This window comes from Diachasmimorpha longicaudata, chromosome 1, assembly GCF_034640455.1.
Source record: "Diachasmimorpha longicaudata isolate KC_UGA_2023 chromosome 1, iyDiaLong2, whole genome shotgun sequence".
NCBI lineage: Eukaryota > Metazoa > Arthropoda > Insecta > Hymenoptera > Braconidae > Diachasmimorpha > Diachasmimorpha longicaudata.
Genome location: NC_087225.1, coordinates 9,675,494 through 9,690,599, shown reverse-complemented (window position 1 = coordinate 9,690,599; position 15,106 = coordinate 9,675,494). Strand labels below are relative to the sequence as shown.

The window sequence follows — 15,106 nt, the reverse complement described above, 5'->3', positions numbered from 1 at the left end:
TCACCCTGAGACGACGAGAGGCCCTCCCTCTCTTCAACGGGTGGAAACAGTTCTTCTTAAACTGAGTTTGGTAAACCCCTCGTACAAGTCAAAGTTGGATGGCGCATGGGGGTGTGAGGAGGAACAGTAAAAGAGAGAGGAGAGAGGTACGTGGCGTCGAAGCTATGGTGGGGAGCAAGGGCGAAGGCGCCGTAAAAGTTGGTGAAGTCGATTTTGCAGTTGGAGTTGGTAATGCGATTTGTGCCGGAATAAATAGTTCGAGAGGACCCCCCCGCCCCTCCCTAGTTACTGCATCTCACTCAGACGGTGCCCTCTCGGTGCCTTTTTTTTCATTCCTCTCATTTTAACCCCCCGTTTTTTTCACTCTCCTTTCACCCCTTGATTTTTTTTTCCTCCTCTCGTCTTCCATCGGCTATCCAACTCAAGTTTGGTGTCGCGAGCACGTCTACCATCGGACGTAGCGAACGTGACGTCGTTATAGGAGGATTCTTTTGTACATTTTTTATCCTTGTCTGGGAGAGAGAGGGGGGGATCCTGTTCTCTTTTAGCGTTCGCTCTCTCTTCCACGGGAGTGATGCTCGATGGTTTATCCCACTTTTCCTCATCTGTGTCGCCGATTTATGCTGCCCGATCAGCCGTGACGTGCTATCACGATTCTAACACAACTGAATTGCCGAAAATCGTCGATAATGGCGGAGACGCAAATCGAATTTTTTAGTTTGGATAAAGACCTTGAGATTTTTCCGGGACGTCGTGTTAAAGGACGAATCTCAATGGTTTTCTAACGATTTGTTTTTATCACAGCATAAACGAATGCCTCAATGTCACACACATTTATTAGAGAGAAAAAATACGATCAAAAAAATAGTCTCCCAGTCATGAAGAGAATTAATTCCGACTGGATAATATGTTCCACTTGATTATCTATAATGAATTTAATTTTTACGTTCAAAGTGTTCAAATTAAGACAACTCCAAGAGACTAGTTTTTACAGTGCGGTTAGCTCTACATTCCCCCTGAATCCATAATAGATAGATGTGGTTAACGCGAACACAATAGCCTCTATATATACCGAAGTCAACTGCTTGAACAGCTTGCATTAAAATCGAAATTAGCTAACCATTTGTCTTCTTGGGTTCAGTTTAATCGCGACTTTCTACAGTAGGTGATTTATCATCCAACAGGACCAACTTCTCCAGAGAGAGTTTGAGCTGAAACCACACATACCACGGTGCGCCCTCACGTCAGGGTTCCCAACGTAATTTCTCTCCGGTACAGTTTCCTCGTCCATAGAGACATATCAGGAGTGAAAAAAAAAACAATTAAATTCCTTTCCAGCATTTCGCGGGTGATGAAAAGCGAGAACCACCCGGTTATGGTTGCGTTGCGTGCTCACTGTAATAACTGTGGGAAATCACCTCTCACGCCGCGCCAACAAACCGCCCATGAGTTCCGCCTCACTCGGTGCAGCGTGTGCTCATGTGATTACTGTTTTCTTTTTCCCATTCGCAATTTTTTTTTATTTCTTACGATGTCTGGCTTGTTTGCGCGTCACCTTGTGCACCCGCCATTCGCGCTACATTATTCTAATGCTTTGTGGATTATGACTAACAATGAAAATTTAAATTATGGGGAGGATAATTGGTTACCTAGGCGGCGGTTCAATCCACTGATTTTCTGAGAGTTGGTTACCAGTTTCATTTTGTTTTATAATCTACTTCAATGATTTGACGTAAATTTCTGAAATGACTCTGAGGAAATTTTAATCTTTGAAAATTGAAGGTTTTATGTATCAATTTAAACATTGATCCCCTTATTTTAAGACATTATTTTGTTGTTGATTTTAAATTTGCTACTTAAAAATTTCTCAACAATATTACAACATTGATTGATCTAGTCCATAACAGAATGGAATTTCGAAGGAGTCCAGCTTCCTTCTCCCATTAATATCGCATGATTGCATGACGATGGATTTTTTATTGAGACAATTATATACCTGTCATATTATTACACCAAAATGCCTCTCGAAATTTCATCATATCAATTGCTGAGGCAGTCCAAGTCAAAAGTCACTTGACGTTGACCTGACTTTTCTCGCTTTGTTTTTATCTGGACATTGGTGATTTTGAAAATTCACGAATACTGACGGCATTGCAACATCGCTAAGTGCGATAGCCAATACTGTCCGGATATCGGTGAAGTCGAGCGTGTCAGTTCACCGGGAGAATGGCATTTCGAAGGTGTGTACGAATATTCACATGTTTGATGTTGTTAGTGGGTTACTCTACCGAAACGACAGTCCAGCACATGTCACACTGGATTCTATTGCGTCTCAATGCGCAACAAGCATATAATAGAGAGGAAAAATAAACTGATACGATTATTCACGGTCGCCGATTGTTAATGCTCGCGAGGTGGGAAGATTGCCAGTTCAGAAAATATACCAGAATTTACTATCCTTATTCAATAAATTGAAGGCCTATGCCAACTTCATTAATCAATCTGTCAATAACGGCGGTCGACCTATTTATCGAATAGTTGAAATTTAAATTCAATGTCTGATTAGACAACTAATTAAACAAATCATAACTTCTAGCTTCAGCACTCGACTTCCTGATGATTTTGTCACTTGAAAAATACGATTTTTTTTTGTCAATTAAAAATAGTGCGACACAACACGTTTTTTTTTCCTTTTCAATCGGGTCTGTCACTATCACATTGCAACATCTGTGAACACAATTATGATTCCCCATTGTCGGATTATCCAAAGAGTCGCCTCAATTACTTCCGATAAAGATCTAGTTTCTCAGAAAGAATATTAATATGCCTACGCGTTTAGTGGAGAAGCAATTAACCATGTGTTTACAGCCAGAATTATCCTTGGTACGTAATACAAAATGAGAACGAATCCTTGACGTTTTGAAATATGAAGATTATGAAGAAGGTCACCGTTCCAAATACTGGCATTTTCCCATCTCGAGAGAAACGTAAAAAACTGGCAAATCAACTCATTTTACCGAAGGTAAGCGGTGATTGGAGATTATCCCACTGAGAAAGTCTCTAAAACCTCCGAGTGGGAAGGAGTACCCATGGTCCATGTTAACCTGGTGGGGGACGGGACACGATAGGACCTAGCTCAGTGAAAAAATTCTCATGCAGTGTAGTTGCATTCGCCCAGGAAATAACATATCCAGTGAGAATCTCTCGATTCATAATTAAAAAAGAAAAACATCTTCTGGAATAATATTTGATTAATAGAAAAAATGAAATTGCTTGTGAATGAAGTTATCTTCTTCATTGGTATCGTGAATACAGTGCAAAGTGCTGGCCTCGGTGTTCTATACGAGTGGAAATATTTGGACTGGGTATGGCCAAATACAGCGCTGACCGGTAAAAGTTATATCCCGGAAAATCCTTTCACCCAGGATGTCGATGTGGACGTCAGCGGTCGTGTTTTTGTAACTAGTCCCCAATGGCTAGAGGGTACACCAATAACCCTGTCGTTGGTAACCAATCTTCAGGGCCCTGGGGGTCCTCTGCTCACTCCCTATCCTCACTGGTCCTGGCATACACCCAACGACTGCGACAAACTCATTTCTGTTTACAGGCTCGCGGTAAAACCATACAGATTATTTCCTATATCTTTACCAATAACAATGACGATCATTACCATTCCATTCAATTTATGTAGATCGACGAATGCAACAGATTGTGGTTCGTCGATGTCGGCCGGGTCCAGGATAAACCGATATGCCCGACCAAGATCATGATCTTCGATCTCTTCACGGATCGTCTCATTCACAAATACATTGTCCCAGCTGATCAGACATTCGATGGAAAAGCATCGCTGGTTACGCCGATCGTTGAACTCGGTGATACATGCGATGACGCTTACCTTTACATCGCTGATGTTGGTGAAAATGGTCTCGTGATTTACAACCTCCAGGAGGATCGCTCCTGGCGGGTGAATAATACACGTGGCAACGCATTTGGTCCCGATCCCGATGGTATGAATATAACAATCGCTGGAGAATCATTTGACCTCACTGATGGCACCCTAGGCATGTCCCTATCGCCTCCTGGATTTTTCCATCAAAGGTACATAACCGACGATTTATTTCACTTTTTTTTGTTATATTATTTCCTCTTCTGCTACTCTGCAGCTCCACAATTTCTCATTTATCCCCGGAAATTCATTCCAATAATAGCTATATGCATATCAATATCTGTTGATGGATTCCATCAAAAATTGATTGCTCGAAAAAGCAGTTTGAGGGGAAAAAGTGGAAAAAAAAATCTCGACTATTCTCGATTAACTTTTTCCAGATATCTCTACTTTAATTCACTGGCGAGTTATCATCAAAAGTTCGCTAGTGTTGATACATTGAAGATGAGCGAGTTTCAAGAGCCATTGATCTTCGAGTCTATCGTGAAACGACAGAGCCAAGCTGGGGTTCAGGCGACATCACGAAAAGGTGTTCTATTTTTTCAACTAGCTCAACTCACGGCAATAGCTTGTTGGAGTATGGAACGGCCATTCACTCAAGATAATATTGAGATTCTTGCGTTCGATGAAGATGCCCTGCAGTATGTCAGTGGTATCAAAGTGATAAATAATTACCAGGGGGAGGAGGAACTTTGGTTCAATACGAATAGACTTCAGAAGACAATAAAAATGACGCGAACACCTACTGAAGTGAATTTCAGGATTATCATGGGATCTGTGGACGATATTATCAATGGAACGAAGTGTGAACCTAGGGGTCACGGCCCTTATCCGGATGTCTCGACATGGCGACGGATATAAGAACAATCCTTGTTATTTTTTCCTGATGTTAGAAAATGTTCGCAATTTTCGGTCTACCTAATTAGGATATTATATTTATGATTCCCTTTTAATCATTCGTACAAATACATAGATATATGTCGGGATATTTCAAACGAGTAGAGCTCACATGCAACGCGTTATGGCAGGAAATGGTTCAATATGGCATACACTGGAAACGGAAATTAACTCTGGTGAAAAGGTGAATGTTCACCTGTACAAAATTTTCTTCCCTCAAAAGGATTATTTTCCACGAGTTTTCATCAGCTAATCAGGTACATGAATACATATTCATTCGAGTACATAGTCACGAGTAAAATATCATAATTAATAATAATCAAAAAATTTTCCCCGAACCAGCTGTTTGAGCTGATTTGTTTTCCTTCAAAACCGGGCAAACAATGAATTATTTATTTACACCAAATTATAAATTGGCTCCACGTACCCTATATTATTATATCCAATTACCTCGATATTTTTGAGTAGAATAATATTTTCAGCAGAGTTAATTTTTCCTCTCAGTGCAGTGGACTTGTGAAAGAACAGGAATTGCTGACAGTGAGCACATACCTGCATGTTAATCGTATCAAGAAAATAACTAGTTATCAGTGGGTGGAGGAGCTGTCGATCGCTATGAATAGACACCTACTGAAGTGAAATTCAACATTCTCAGGGAATCGATGGACAATATTACAAATTAAATAACTAGACACGAAGTCAGGGGTCAGGGTCATTTATCCGGATGTCTCCGTACAGCGACGAATATAAGGAGATTTTTTAATTATTCTTCTCTATCCTTAATTTATTTCCTCAACTTCTCGTACACCTCATTATCACAACATCTCTAATTCCTTTGACTCTGGTTTACTCGTACAAATCCATAGATAAATCTCGAAATATTTTAAACTAGTACAACTCACATGCAGTGAGTAACGACAGACAATGGTCCAACATATAGGGATTTAGAGGGAGCGAGGATTGCTGGCAGTGACAGGAGGTATGTAGCAATTTAGTTAACCGTTTCATTGCTGCCTTTTGAAATGTAACGATGAAGCCTGTGCCTGACAGGCCCGTCGCCCCAGACTCGAATGTTTTGGAAAGCCTCCCTTTTCCCTCCCCACTCATCCCACCCCTTATCACCCACGAAAATACGAATCATGGTGGTATAATTTGAACATCTAATCAGAATTGTTCCAAAACTTCTCAAACCCGCAAGGGAATTTCCTCTGTAATCAACTCCACCAGAAAATTTATGACAAGACGATCTTATCGTTTATATTTTCCCCTGTTTTCCCTGATTTGCACCAGAATTTTCCAGCAAGTACGAGAAAATCGGCGACTATCTTGAATCTAAACGGGGTGGGGGGAGGGGATATGGGAAACTAGCATTATGGGTGAGTATCTGGATAATATCCCCGGCGATAAACGTTGTCGTATTATCGGCCAGCAGAGGTTCGATATCACGAAAGAAAATTTAAGCAAAACTGCGCCCGTGAGGTGAGTACTTGAAGAAGAACCGAGTGGGTCAGTACAATATAGACGACCTATTGAGGGGATCGGTGAAGAGGGAGGGAGGGGGAAGTTGAATGCCACGAGTGACGATAAACGGCACACACGTGCAAAAGCACGTATCCCACCATCGAACTCGTAACCGTTAAGGGTTGGCACGTGGAATTACCCGGGCGATGCGATAGTAACCGGAAATGAGTCCTTTCACCCTCTCGTTCAGGCGTCTCTACTACATTTTCCTTTTGTTATCCAGTGAAAAAAAAAAAGAATATGAATCCTGAGTACTTTCAGGCGTTTTACGAGGCGAGTGCTTCTAAAGCAACTTTACGAGTGTCCAGCATGAAAAATTCCTAAATAAATTTGCATCAGTTTTACAACCCCTAATATACATAACTACCGGTGTTTTGGCACTGATACCACCCCTCAAAAACAGGACAAGAGATCTTCCTCCCTCCTCATCTGCTTGGGATTCCGTAATATACTGGAAATCCTGAGGAGAGTAGAATGATATCCTTCCCCCCCCCCCACTTCTATCCACGAAGCCCGAGAAACGATGCAAAGGAAAAGACAGGACGAGTTTTCTTTTATTGCCGAGACACGTTTCGAATTCTTGAGAGTGACTTTAAACGAATACCCAGAGAGTTGAATGATACGCTACGTCGGTTTTAAGATTAAATTTGAATTTTTATACTGTACATAGATTCCAGAAATAGGATTTTTTACGTAATTTTGGTTGTAAAAATATTATTTCAATTTTTGTGGCAAAATGCAATATTCTTGAGGTCGAGTGATGCAATAAAATTCAAAAACTGAGAAGAATATCAGATTTATTATCAAGTAGATTATGTCATAGACCATGAAATAGCCCTAAAAAAAAGATGTAAAGAAACTGGTGTACAGCGGCCATGATGGCGTTCATGAAAGTTTGGTTAGTGTCGTTAGCCCTTGGAGAAAGAAGATGGAGCGTTGCAGCGACGCTTGCATTCTCACTGGTATCGTTGTATACATATACACACTGTAACTCACGAGGGGGATATTTCCTGGAGGTGAAATTGCAATGGGCGTCTTTATTAAAGCGACTGTATAATTCATACGCATACCCAGGCTGACAGTGTCGCGGAGAAGAAGGGAGAGGGGACGGCAACTCCAGGTATATAAACACACGTGAGATTGCACTGGTGGATGCACTCCGGTGTAGTTTATGCTCATGTATACATACATATGTGGTACATATTCCAGATGATCGTTCCCCTTGTTCAGGCTGGTCATTCCCCGCGGCCACGTGTTTCCTCTGCGCATTGCGTTTGTCAGCGAGTCTGGTCAGCGCCTAATTTACTGTCCTCGAGGCTTGTGACTACCCTTGAAACTGTTAGATTGCCGATGCGAATCTGTTGCCTAAACGGATGTCGCCAGCGAATCCCTCAATGCAGCCAATTGACGGAGTGAAACAGATAGTGGTTTGAGGACAACAGAAATAGTTTCAAATAGAATCTGTTAATTTCTCTGGCTTCACTGATAACTGGAGAAAACTCCTGAGAGTTCTGTGCAATTCTCCGATTTTCCAGAACATTCAAGATTGTACAGTTGACAAGAAAATCCAAGAATTTGCTCTCGCACTACAGTTGCAAAGGACATTTTCGACTTTCTAAATACTTAATCTTTTTAGTTGAACAATTTAATTGCAGCTTCTGGTTCACTAGCTCTGTGACACTGTTCCAGTTGGACAGAACAAGGAAAAATTGAACAGCAGAATTTCTGGGCTCTCTGTAATTAAAATTTTTTAAAACCGCTTTAAGCGATACGAGGTATCATAGTGAACATACAGGCACTTCGATAGTGTTCGATCCTTCCAATTTACTCACATCAGTACTAAACGCGTTCCAAGTGATTCACGACGAGGAGGATTAACCAAAGGAAATATGCTTAACTGTGCCTATCAAAATCAATTGATGTTAAAAATCTAGGATTTAAATGTATGATTGGAGAAAGCTGCCATCACTGTGACTTCATCAGAAGTCTGACGATATTATTCTGTTTCAGGGTGTGACGGGCGACCGGCTGGCCGGGGGCGCCGCACACCTCCTCCATCTCTTCTTCTTCTTGCCACGACCACAACACACAATGTAACAACAACTCAACCACTCCGCGTGAACCACGTTCTCAATGTACTTAATGTGGTACGTTAACATTTCAAACAAAAAAGAACATTCCCATAATCGGTGTCTCTCAAAAGTGTCATTATTTTATTTGATATATTTATTTATTCATGTTCACTATTGATTATTTTTTTCTGTTCACACTTTGTTGTCACTGTCAATCCTTTATTGTCCACGAACCCTTGTAATTCGCTACACACGTTTATCATTTTTATAAATGAATATACAACGGCCAATCCATTGGATCTGGTTAGCATCGGGCCTCTGAATTTCTTGGGACAGAGCTCAGGAATCCAGAGGCTCGATTCAGCCCCAGGATCTCGTGCCATGGCTATTAATATGCCAATGACTTGTAAACATATTTTATTATCGATTACATTGTTCGATTATGTCTTCACTGTTCGCTGAGTTTTGTTACAATGTGACATGTGGTTGGTTTAGTTTTCGTTGGTTTATCGGTGTTCGATGTTGGCTGCTGTTGTTGGTTGTTAGGTGTTTAGTGGTCACTCTCTGTATTGGTACCCCACACCCTCCCGTCATCTGCCTTGAGAACTGACAAAGTTTTCAGCATCCCTCTCCTTCAACCTCAGTCTTCAAAACTTAATATTTAGGAATCAGAGTTCCATTACAGTGCATTTATCATGAGGGGAGACAGCAAAATACTGTAAGTAATAGTACTAGATAAATTAGGGTGGGGAAGAAAGATGTTGAGACATGTGTTTTTGACATACTGGGGGGTGAGGGTTGTTGGTTGATTTATAAAAATATTGCATCCATTTTTCCTGAGGTTAATAAGAATAGAAACATCCACGAGATAAAAAATACTGATAAATATTTTTTTTTCATGCCATAGTTTTCTCGAATTAATCGTCTTAAATTGAGATTTCTTAAAGACAGGAGGAGGAGGAGTTTTTACAGCGAAGATGATGAAGTTTTTATCGATCCACTCGGTCTCGTGTTTCAACTTGAACGTCGTGTATTAAAAATTCACCGCTTACGGAATATACACTTAGGGTTACATGGGTCTGGGTGAATTCGGAAATTTCCTATTCCCGTATACGTAAAATTGGAGAATTTAGGAAGGGGATGGCTGAGAATGCGAATTCACATGCGGATCCCGTGCCACAGTCTCGCTTCGCCGGATTCGCTCAGCCAGTGAATCGGATTCGGGTTCGCCGGCCCATTTGATTAGAGGGCTCACCTAACCTCTAAGGGTATCCCTAAAAAAATCTTGTACATATTGGATGGGATGGGTTAATGCCATGTATATATATATTCTCTCCGTTCAAGCCGATGTACTGAATAGTGCAAGTGTTGTCGAAAAAATTGGGAAATGTATTTCCTACACTTGACAGATGTTGTGATATCCTTGAAATTATTTCTCTTGTGCTCATAATTTTCATCCCCCCTCCATAGAGCCGTGTTCCCATTAAAAAAAAATGAAAATGACTGTTGAATCACGGAAAACTTTTCGTAACTTTCAATTTTATAACTTCCCATAAACCAAAAAATTTTCGCTTGCTTCCAATTCTCCTTCCCTCACCCCCATTTTCGCAGTCGATTCCAATGCTCTCACTGGGACATATTAAAAAGTAATTGGATTTCGATCTGGGATGTTGGCGACGGTTGGAGATGCCACCCGAAAAAAACCGAGTAGATCCAGTGAGCGGAAAGAGGACATTTGGACAGATTGTCGAGTAAGAGCAAGGGGAGGGAATAAAACCGAAGGGATTATATGGCATTCGATGAGGGGTCCGAGAATTCGTACGTGCACTCCTCTCTGCCCACTGAAATAATGAACACTCGTTAAATTTAATTGGCACATAATTATCGCTGGAGGATCCGTTGGAATTGCAAGTGGAAGGAAAAAAAAATCCCGCGTAACCAATCGTCGTCATTCCATATCCGGTCCTAATATCGATGGAATTTCAAGCCAAAGGGTGACCGAAGAGTCACATTTGGAGTATAGCACTGGGCAAAGAGACAACCGCCCCTTAATAAGAGAAAGACGTGACCATTTCCGACAGAGAGAGAGAGAGGGGCCTTCGTCCATGTGTGTGTGTGTGTGTGTGTATGTGTGCGTGCAGACGGTATCGGCTTAACGAGCCTGTGGCCCAGCCGATTTCCAACTCGATGGGTAGTCTCCACACCATCCCCAGTGTATTTCCATACTCGAATAGCGAGGCTTCGATTATGAGAATAGGGGGTCGCCGAAACGAGAGGGAAAATCCTCCGGGCATACCATCGTTACCATCGAATCAGCGATTTCAAAGTTGAAAATGCCGAATATACGATAAATTCCTGCTATTCGCGTGCTCAAAATTTTTCACAGTCCGAAACTATCCAACAGCTGACCCCATCAAATCTCCAGTGATCAACCCGAGAATTGACGAAATTAATTTCAGCTCAAATCTATGGAGTAGACACACACCCCTGGGTGTTATAATTAAAAGCCGTAAATACGATGGCTACAGGTATACCAGGGCCACAGTATGGAGTTAGGAAAATGAGGTGAGCGAAAGGAGAGGGGAGGAGAGTGAGAAAGAGAGATTGTAGCGAAGGCAAATTAATTTATGAATCAATTAGGAACGTCGGGGCTTTCGGATACACTATCGGTTTGAGTTCGGTACCGTGTGCTGTAAATGCTGGAAATCGTCGTGTATACCCCGGATTGTTGGACGTATCGGGTGGCAGGAGGGGCTGGGGGGGACTGTTGTAGGTTAGCATGAGGCTCCCCTTCGCCGCCCATAAAACTGATATCAGAGTTCCAATAAATAAGCCAACGATAGCATCTTCCATTTCGATAATTATTGTTTGGTAGCGGTGTTAATTAATTAAGGGCTACCGTGTGCCGTGCACATCCCGGTAGTTGAAATCGGCTGGGCGGGGGTGGCTAGGTGTGGCGTATTGAGTCGCTTTACCGTACGATGTAATCGTCGCTCGTGGGGCTGAAGTGTCGATCGGACAAGGTGATAAGATCCTTGGGTTACTCTCCGAGCTAATTACCGGATGAAAGAGGGGCCTATCAGTGGACGTTCGGCGCAACCTGCCAACGTGATCCGTAATATAATAATTGCAGTGGGGGGTGGAGGGGGGGGGTTGCAGGATGATATGAAGCTGTTGTGATTTTGATTTAATCGGGGATAGACAGGGACACGGAACTTTAAACTGGAAATGCGCGCAGAGAAAATCACGAGCACTATAATTTCATATTATTTCTCTTCCTGGTTGGTATCCAAGTCATTTTATCGAGTTGGACCATCAATTCCAAATCTAATACGCACTGGATGCAACAGTATGCTCGGTATATTTCCGTTCGCATTACAGTTTTCATTTTTCCCCCCGCTTTTTTTCCGGTTTATGTTTGGGAGGAAAATTATTGGGAATGGGTATCATCGGTTTCCCTCCCACCCTCCCTCCCACATAGAATACGCTTTTAGTAGAGAAAGGGATATAGTAGTAACTGGCGACGTTCTTCGCATAAAAGCATCGGAAGCGAGGCATCAGGATCCCGTAAAGCCCCCTTTCGCTTCTAGTGTGTGCAATTCGGCTGTGAGCCAAGGGAAAAGTTTCATAATTTATTAATTTACCCGGCCTTTTTGGGTCAGGATCGTATCCGGTGGATAAGAGAGATGGTAGCTGTGCTGGCAGACTTCCCACAGACGAGAAATGAAATGGAGGGAAGGAAAAATGAGAATTATTCCTCGTCAACTTTTTATTTTTTCATGCTATTTCATATTTTCAACTTCATAATTTTTGTATCAAGTAGTCACTTTTCACGCTGCTAATTCCATTGTTCCCTTTAATCCGGAAATTCAAGTTAGGATGTTAGTTCTCAAATTTCTCCACGTTATGACAATACAGCTACCTTATTCAGGTTTGTTGTTACTCCAAGAGCGATCTTCTGGGTTATCGTTACCGCATGACAGATATTCAATAGCCAATAGATCCACGGATACATACATGAATTGGGAAAATGCATTCGATATGAGGATGAGGGGCGAGGGTTGAGAGAAGAATGGAAAAGCCTTGAAACGTGACGGCATATGAGCCGTTACATACCCCCGGGTGAATTTCAGAATTTCAAATTTTTACTGATACTCCAGCCAATTTTTTCACCATCGCAAACTGCTGGCAGATCCCAACCTACCCCCAACATATCAAATGTTGTTCCATAACATTCGAAAATTCAGCATTTTTGAATAACATTTTCCCCCACAATGAAAACTTATTTCAACGAATACACAATCTTTCAACGGGGGAATAACGGTATAACGCCAATTATATTTTCCGCCTAAGGGTGTACATCCTATCGTGGAATCGAAATGGGTGTAGACGGAAATGATGCAGCAGCAGAGGTATGGTCTGGTTGACGCGTGGATAATTAATTTCCTTTGTACTGGGGCCAATGTATATACACGTGTGTGTGTTTGTGAGAGGTGTGTGAGCGCGTGCTCGTGACAGCCACCCCTACAGTTATCCATCCGGACGCGTATACCGGTTACCTACTCTGTATAGTAATTTTGCGATAATTTTCAGAGCATCGTGATGCAGATAGCCTCAAACAAAATTACAGATTGTGTCTTTGAAATTTTCGCACTTGGCGTTCCAGTGGGAGCTATCGCGTGCACATAAATTAAATTACTTTTACGTTCAAATTCCCAGTGCAATTTTCAAAATTTCCCCAATATTTCAAACTCAATGTTGAACCATTTGTCAACCATGTCCGCTTGACAATCCGTTTCAGAATACTCGTCGGACATTTTTTTAAAACACATTTATATTTTTATTCTAGATATACATTATTTAATAATTGTTATTTGTGGGAAATTGTTTAGGTGGGAATTTGATTTTGCTTGTTTCGTGAAACTTGATAAAAGTTGGGAATTCATAATGTAAAAAAAATTAGTCACCATATGTAATCCTTCCGAATGAAATTCCATTCCCAAAATCAGTGGAGTGCACCGTATGCGCAAGAAAGGACAGAGGACACGAAGATTATCGGAAACGAGCGGAAAACTTTTGATTCGCTCGAGAAGCGCTCAAGATACCACGGCTATCTCAAGAAGAGAGTGACGATCGATGCGAGACGAGACTCCAAGCAACTCTCCCATTCGTTCTCTCACCATCTCCCTGATTCCTCCCTTTTCCGTTTATATCATTCAATGCCTCTCATACGTGGTGACGTTCTCTCACCCGCTTAACCTCTTCCTCTCCGTTTTTCCACATGTCTATACCACATTCATGTACATCTATATATATGTTTTACTTCGTTCCACTCAACTTTAAGCCGTTACATTTTTTTATTTTCTACATTTCTCATTTTTTTTTATCATATTTCAGTTCATTTTATTTATTCATTTTTTACGGACTCTTTTTTACCTGCCTTCTTAAGGTTTGCAATCCTTAGAGTTGGGGATTTCGATCCAAAGACGCTTTTTCCACTCTCCGGAGGGATGTCTCGTTGATCCTTAATGGACGGTCTTTGATGTTGAGCAAAAATCTGAAAGATGGATGAGAAGTTTTTCTCCATTGGCTACCGCCCGACCATTCGGACGAATAGCCCTTTGAGATGGCCCTTTTTTCGGATTGTTCATGGGAAAAACCGAGAGCCACATTGTTGGACATTCCAATGCGCTGCTTGGAAATTTTTATCTCATCAATATTATCAATATGAAATTAAATTTTCTTTCTGTGATACCAGTCCTTGCTCATCTCATTCGCGAATACGGCGAACAAATTGAAAATTCCATTGAAGGAGCATTTTTTTTTTGACGATCCAAAAATTTAACCGCAAATTTCGGGAAGAAACTGATGTATTATGTATCCCCCACAGCTGACAAAGTCACTGGCTACTTTGGGATTGTGTAGGATGCTTTTAGAGAGTCAGCTGTCCACTTCCTGAAGTCGGATTTGCGGACAAGGAAAGCGCAACGCTGCAGAGGTATACAGATAGGTATGCGGATGAGTAGCAAAAGGGAGGTAAAAAAGAAGTGCCAGAGGAGAAAAGAGGAAGCATAGGTAGGGTAGAACACCAAGAGAATTCCCGTGGGTGGTATATAGTTGCAAGGGATAGTCGGGTAGGGATGGGCACAAGGGGCCGGCTTTCTACGTAAAGCGGAATGAATCTCGCGGCCGCACGTGGTTTGGCCACGATCCACGCTTCACCTCTTTTCTCTTCCCAGAGATGCACACTTTCCATTCCCCCCTGTTCTGTCTCATTTTATCGTCGTGTCGGTATTTTTTTTTACGCTGAGAATTTAAATTAGATACGGGAATTTTCTTTCTCTTGCTGGAGATGAGCTGAATTCTGACCATCTAATTATCCGGGGGATGATTCCTTGAGAAGATTGGAGACAACGATTACATTGGGGGAAAAAATTACTTTCGAAATTACGAAATTAAGATGTTGAATTTCGGAATTTTATTCGCTCAAAATCTTTTATTTGTCCTTTTAGCAAATAAAAGGAGGATCTGCATCAAGACATCTTGATGATAACGGTAACGATTGTAGTCCCTAATAATCACTCCCTCAGGCCAAAAATAATAACAACCAAATGAAGTGAATTTCGAAGGAATTAGACATCCCCATATCATCACCCCTCCGAATCGTGCC

At 41.6% G+C, this 15,106-nt stretch overlaps 2 protein-coding genes across 14 annotated transcripts in view; both read left to right on the top strand.

Annotated features, from left to right (window-relative positions):
* Bru3 (bruno 3) overlaps positions 1–15,106 on the top strand; it is a 347,812-nt gene that overhangs the window by 118,693 nt on the left and 214,013 nt on the right. The gene's annotated exons all lie outside the window — the stretch shown is intronic.
* On the top strand, positions 2,831–5,611 carry LOC135160431 (major royal jelly protein 1-like). Its single transcript, XM_064116975.1, has 3 exons — positions 2,831–3,614; positions 3,692–4,098; positions 4,327–5,611. Exons 1-3 carry the CDS (start codon positions 3,264–3,266, stop codon positions 4,805–4,807), a joined length of 1,239 nt encoding a protein of 412 aa, XP_063973045.1. The 5' UTR covers positions 2,831–3,263; the 3' UTR covers positions 4,808–5,611.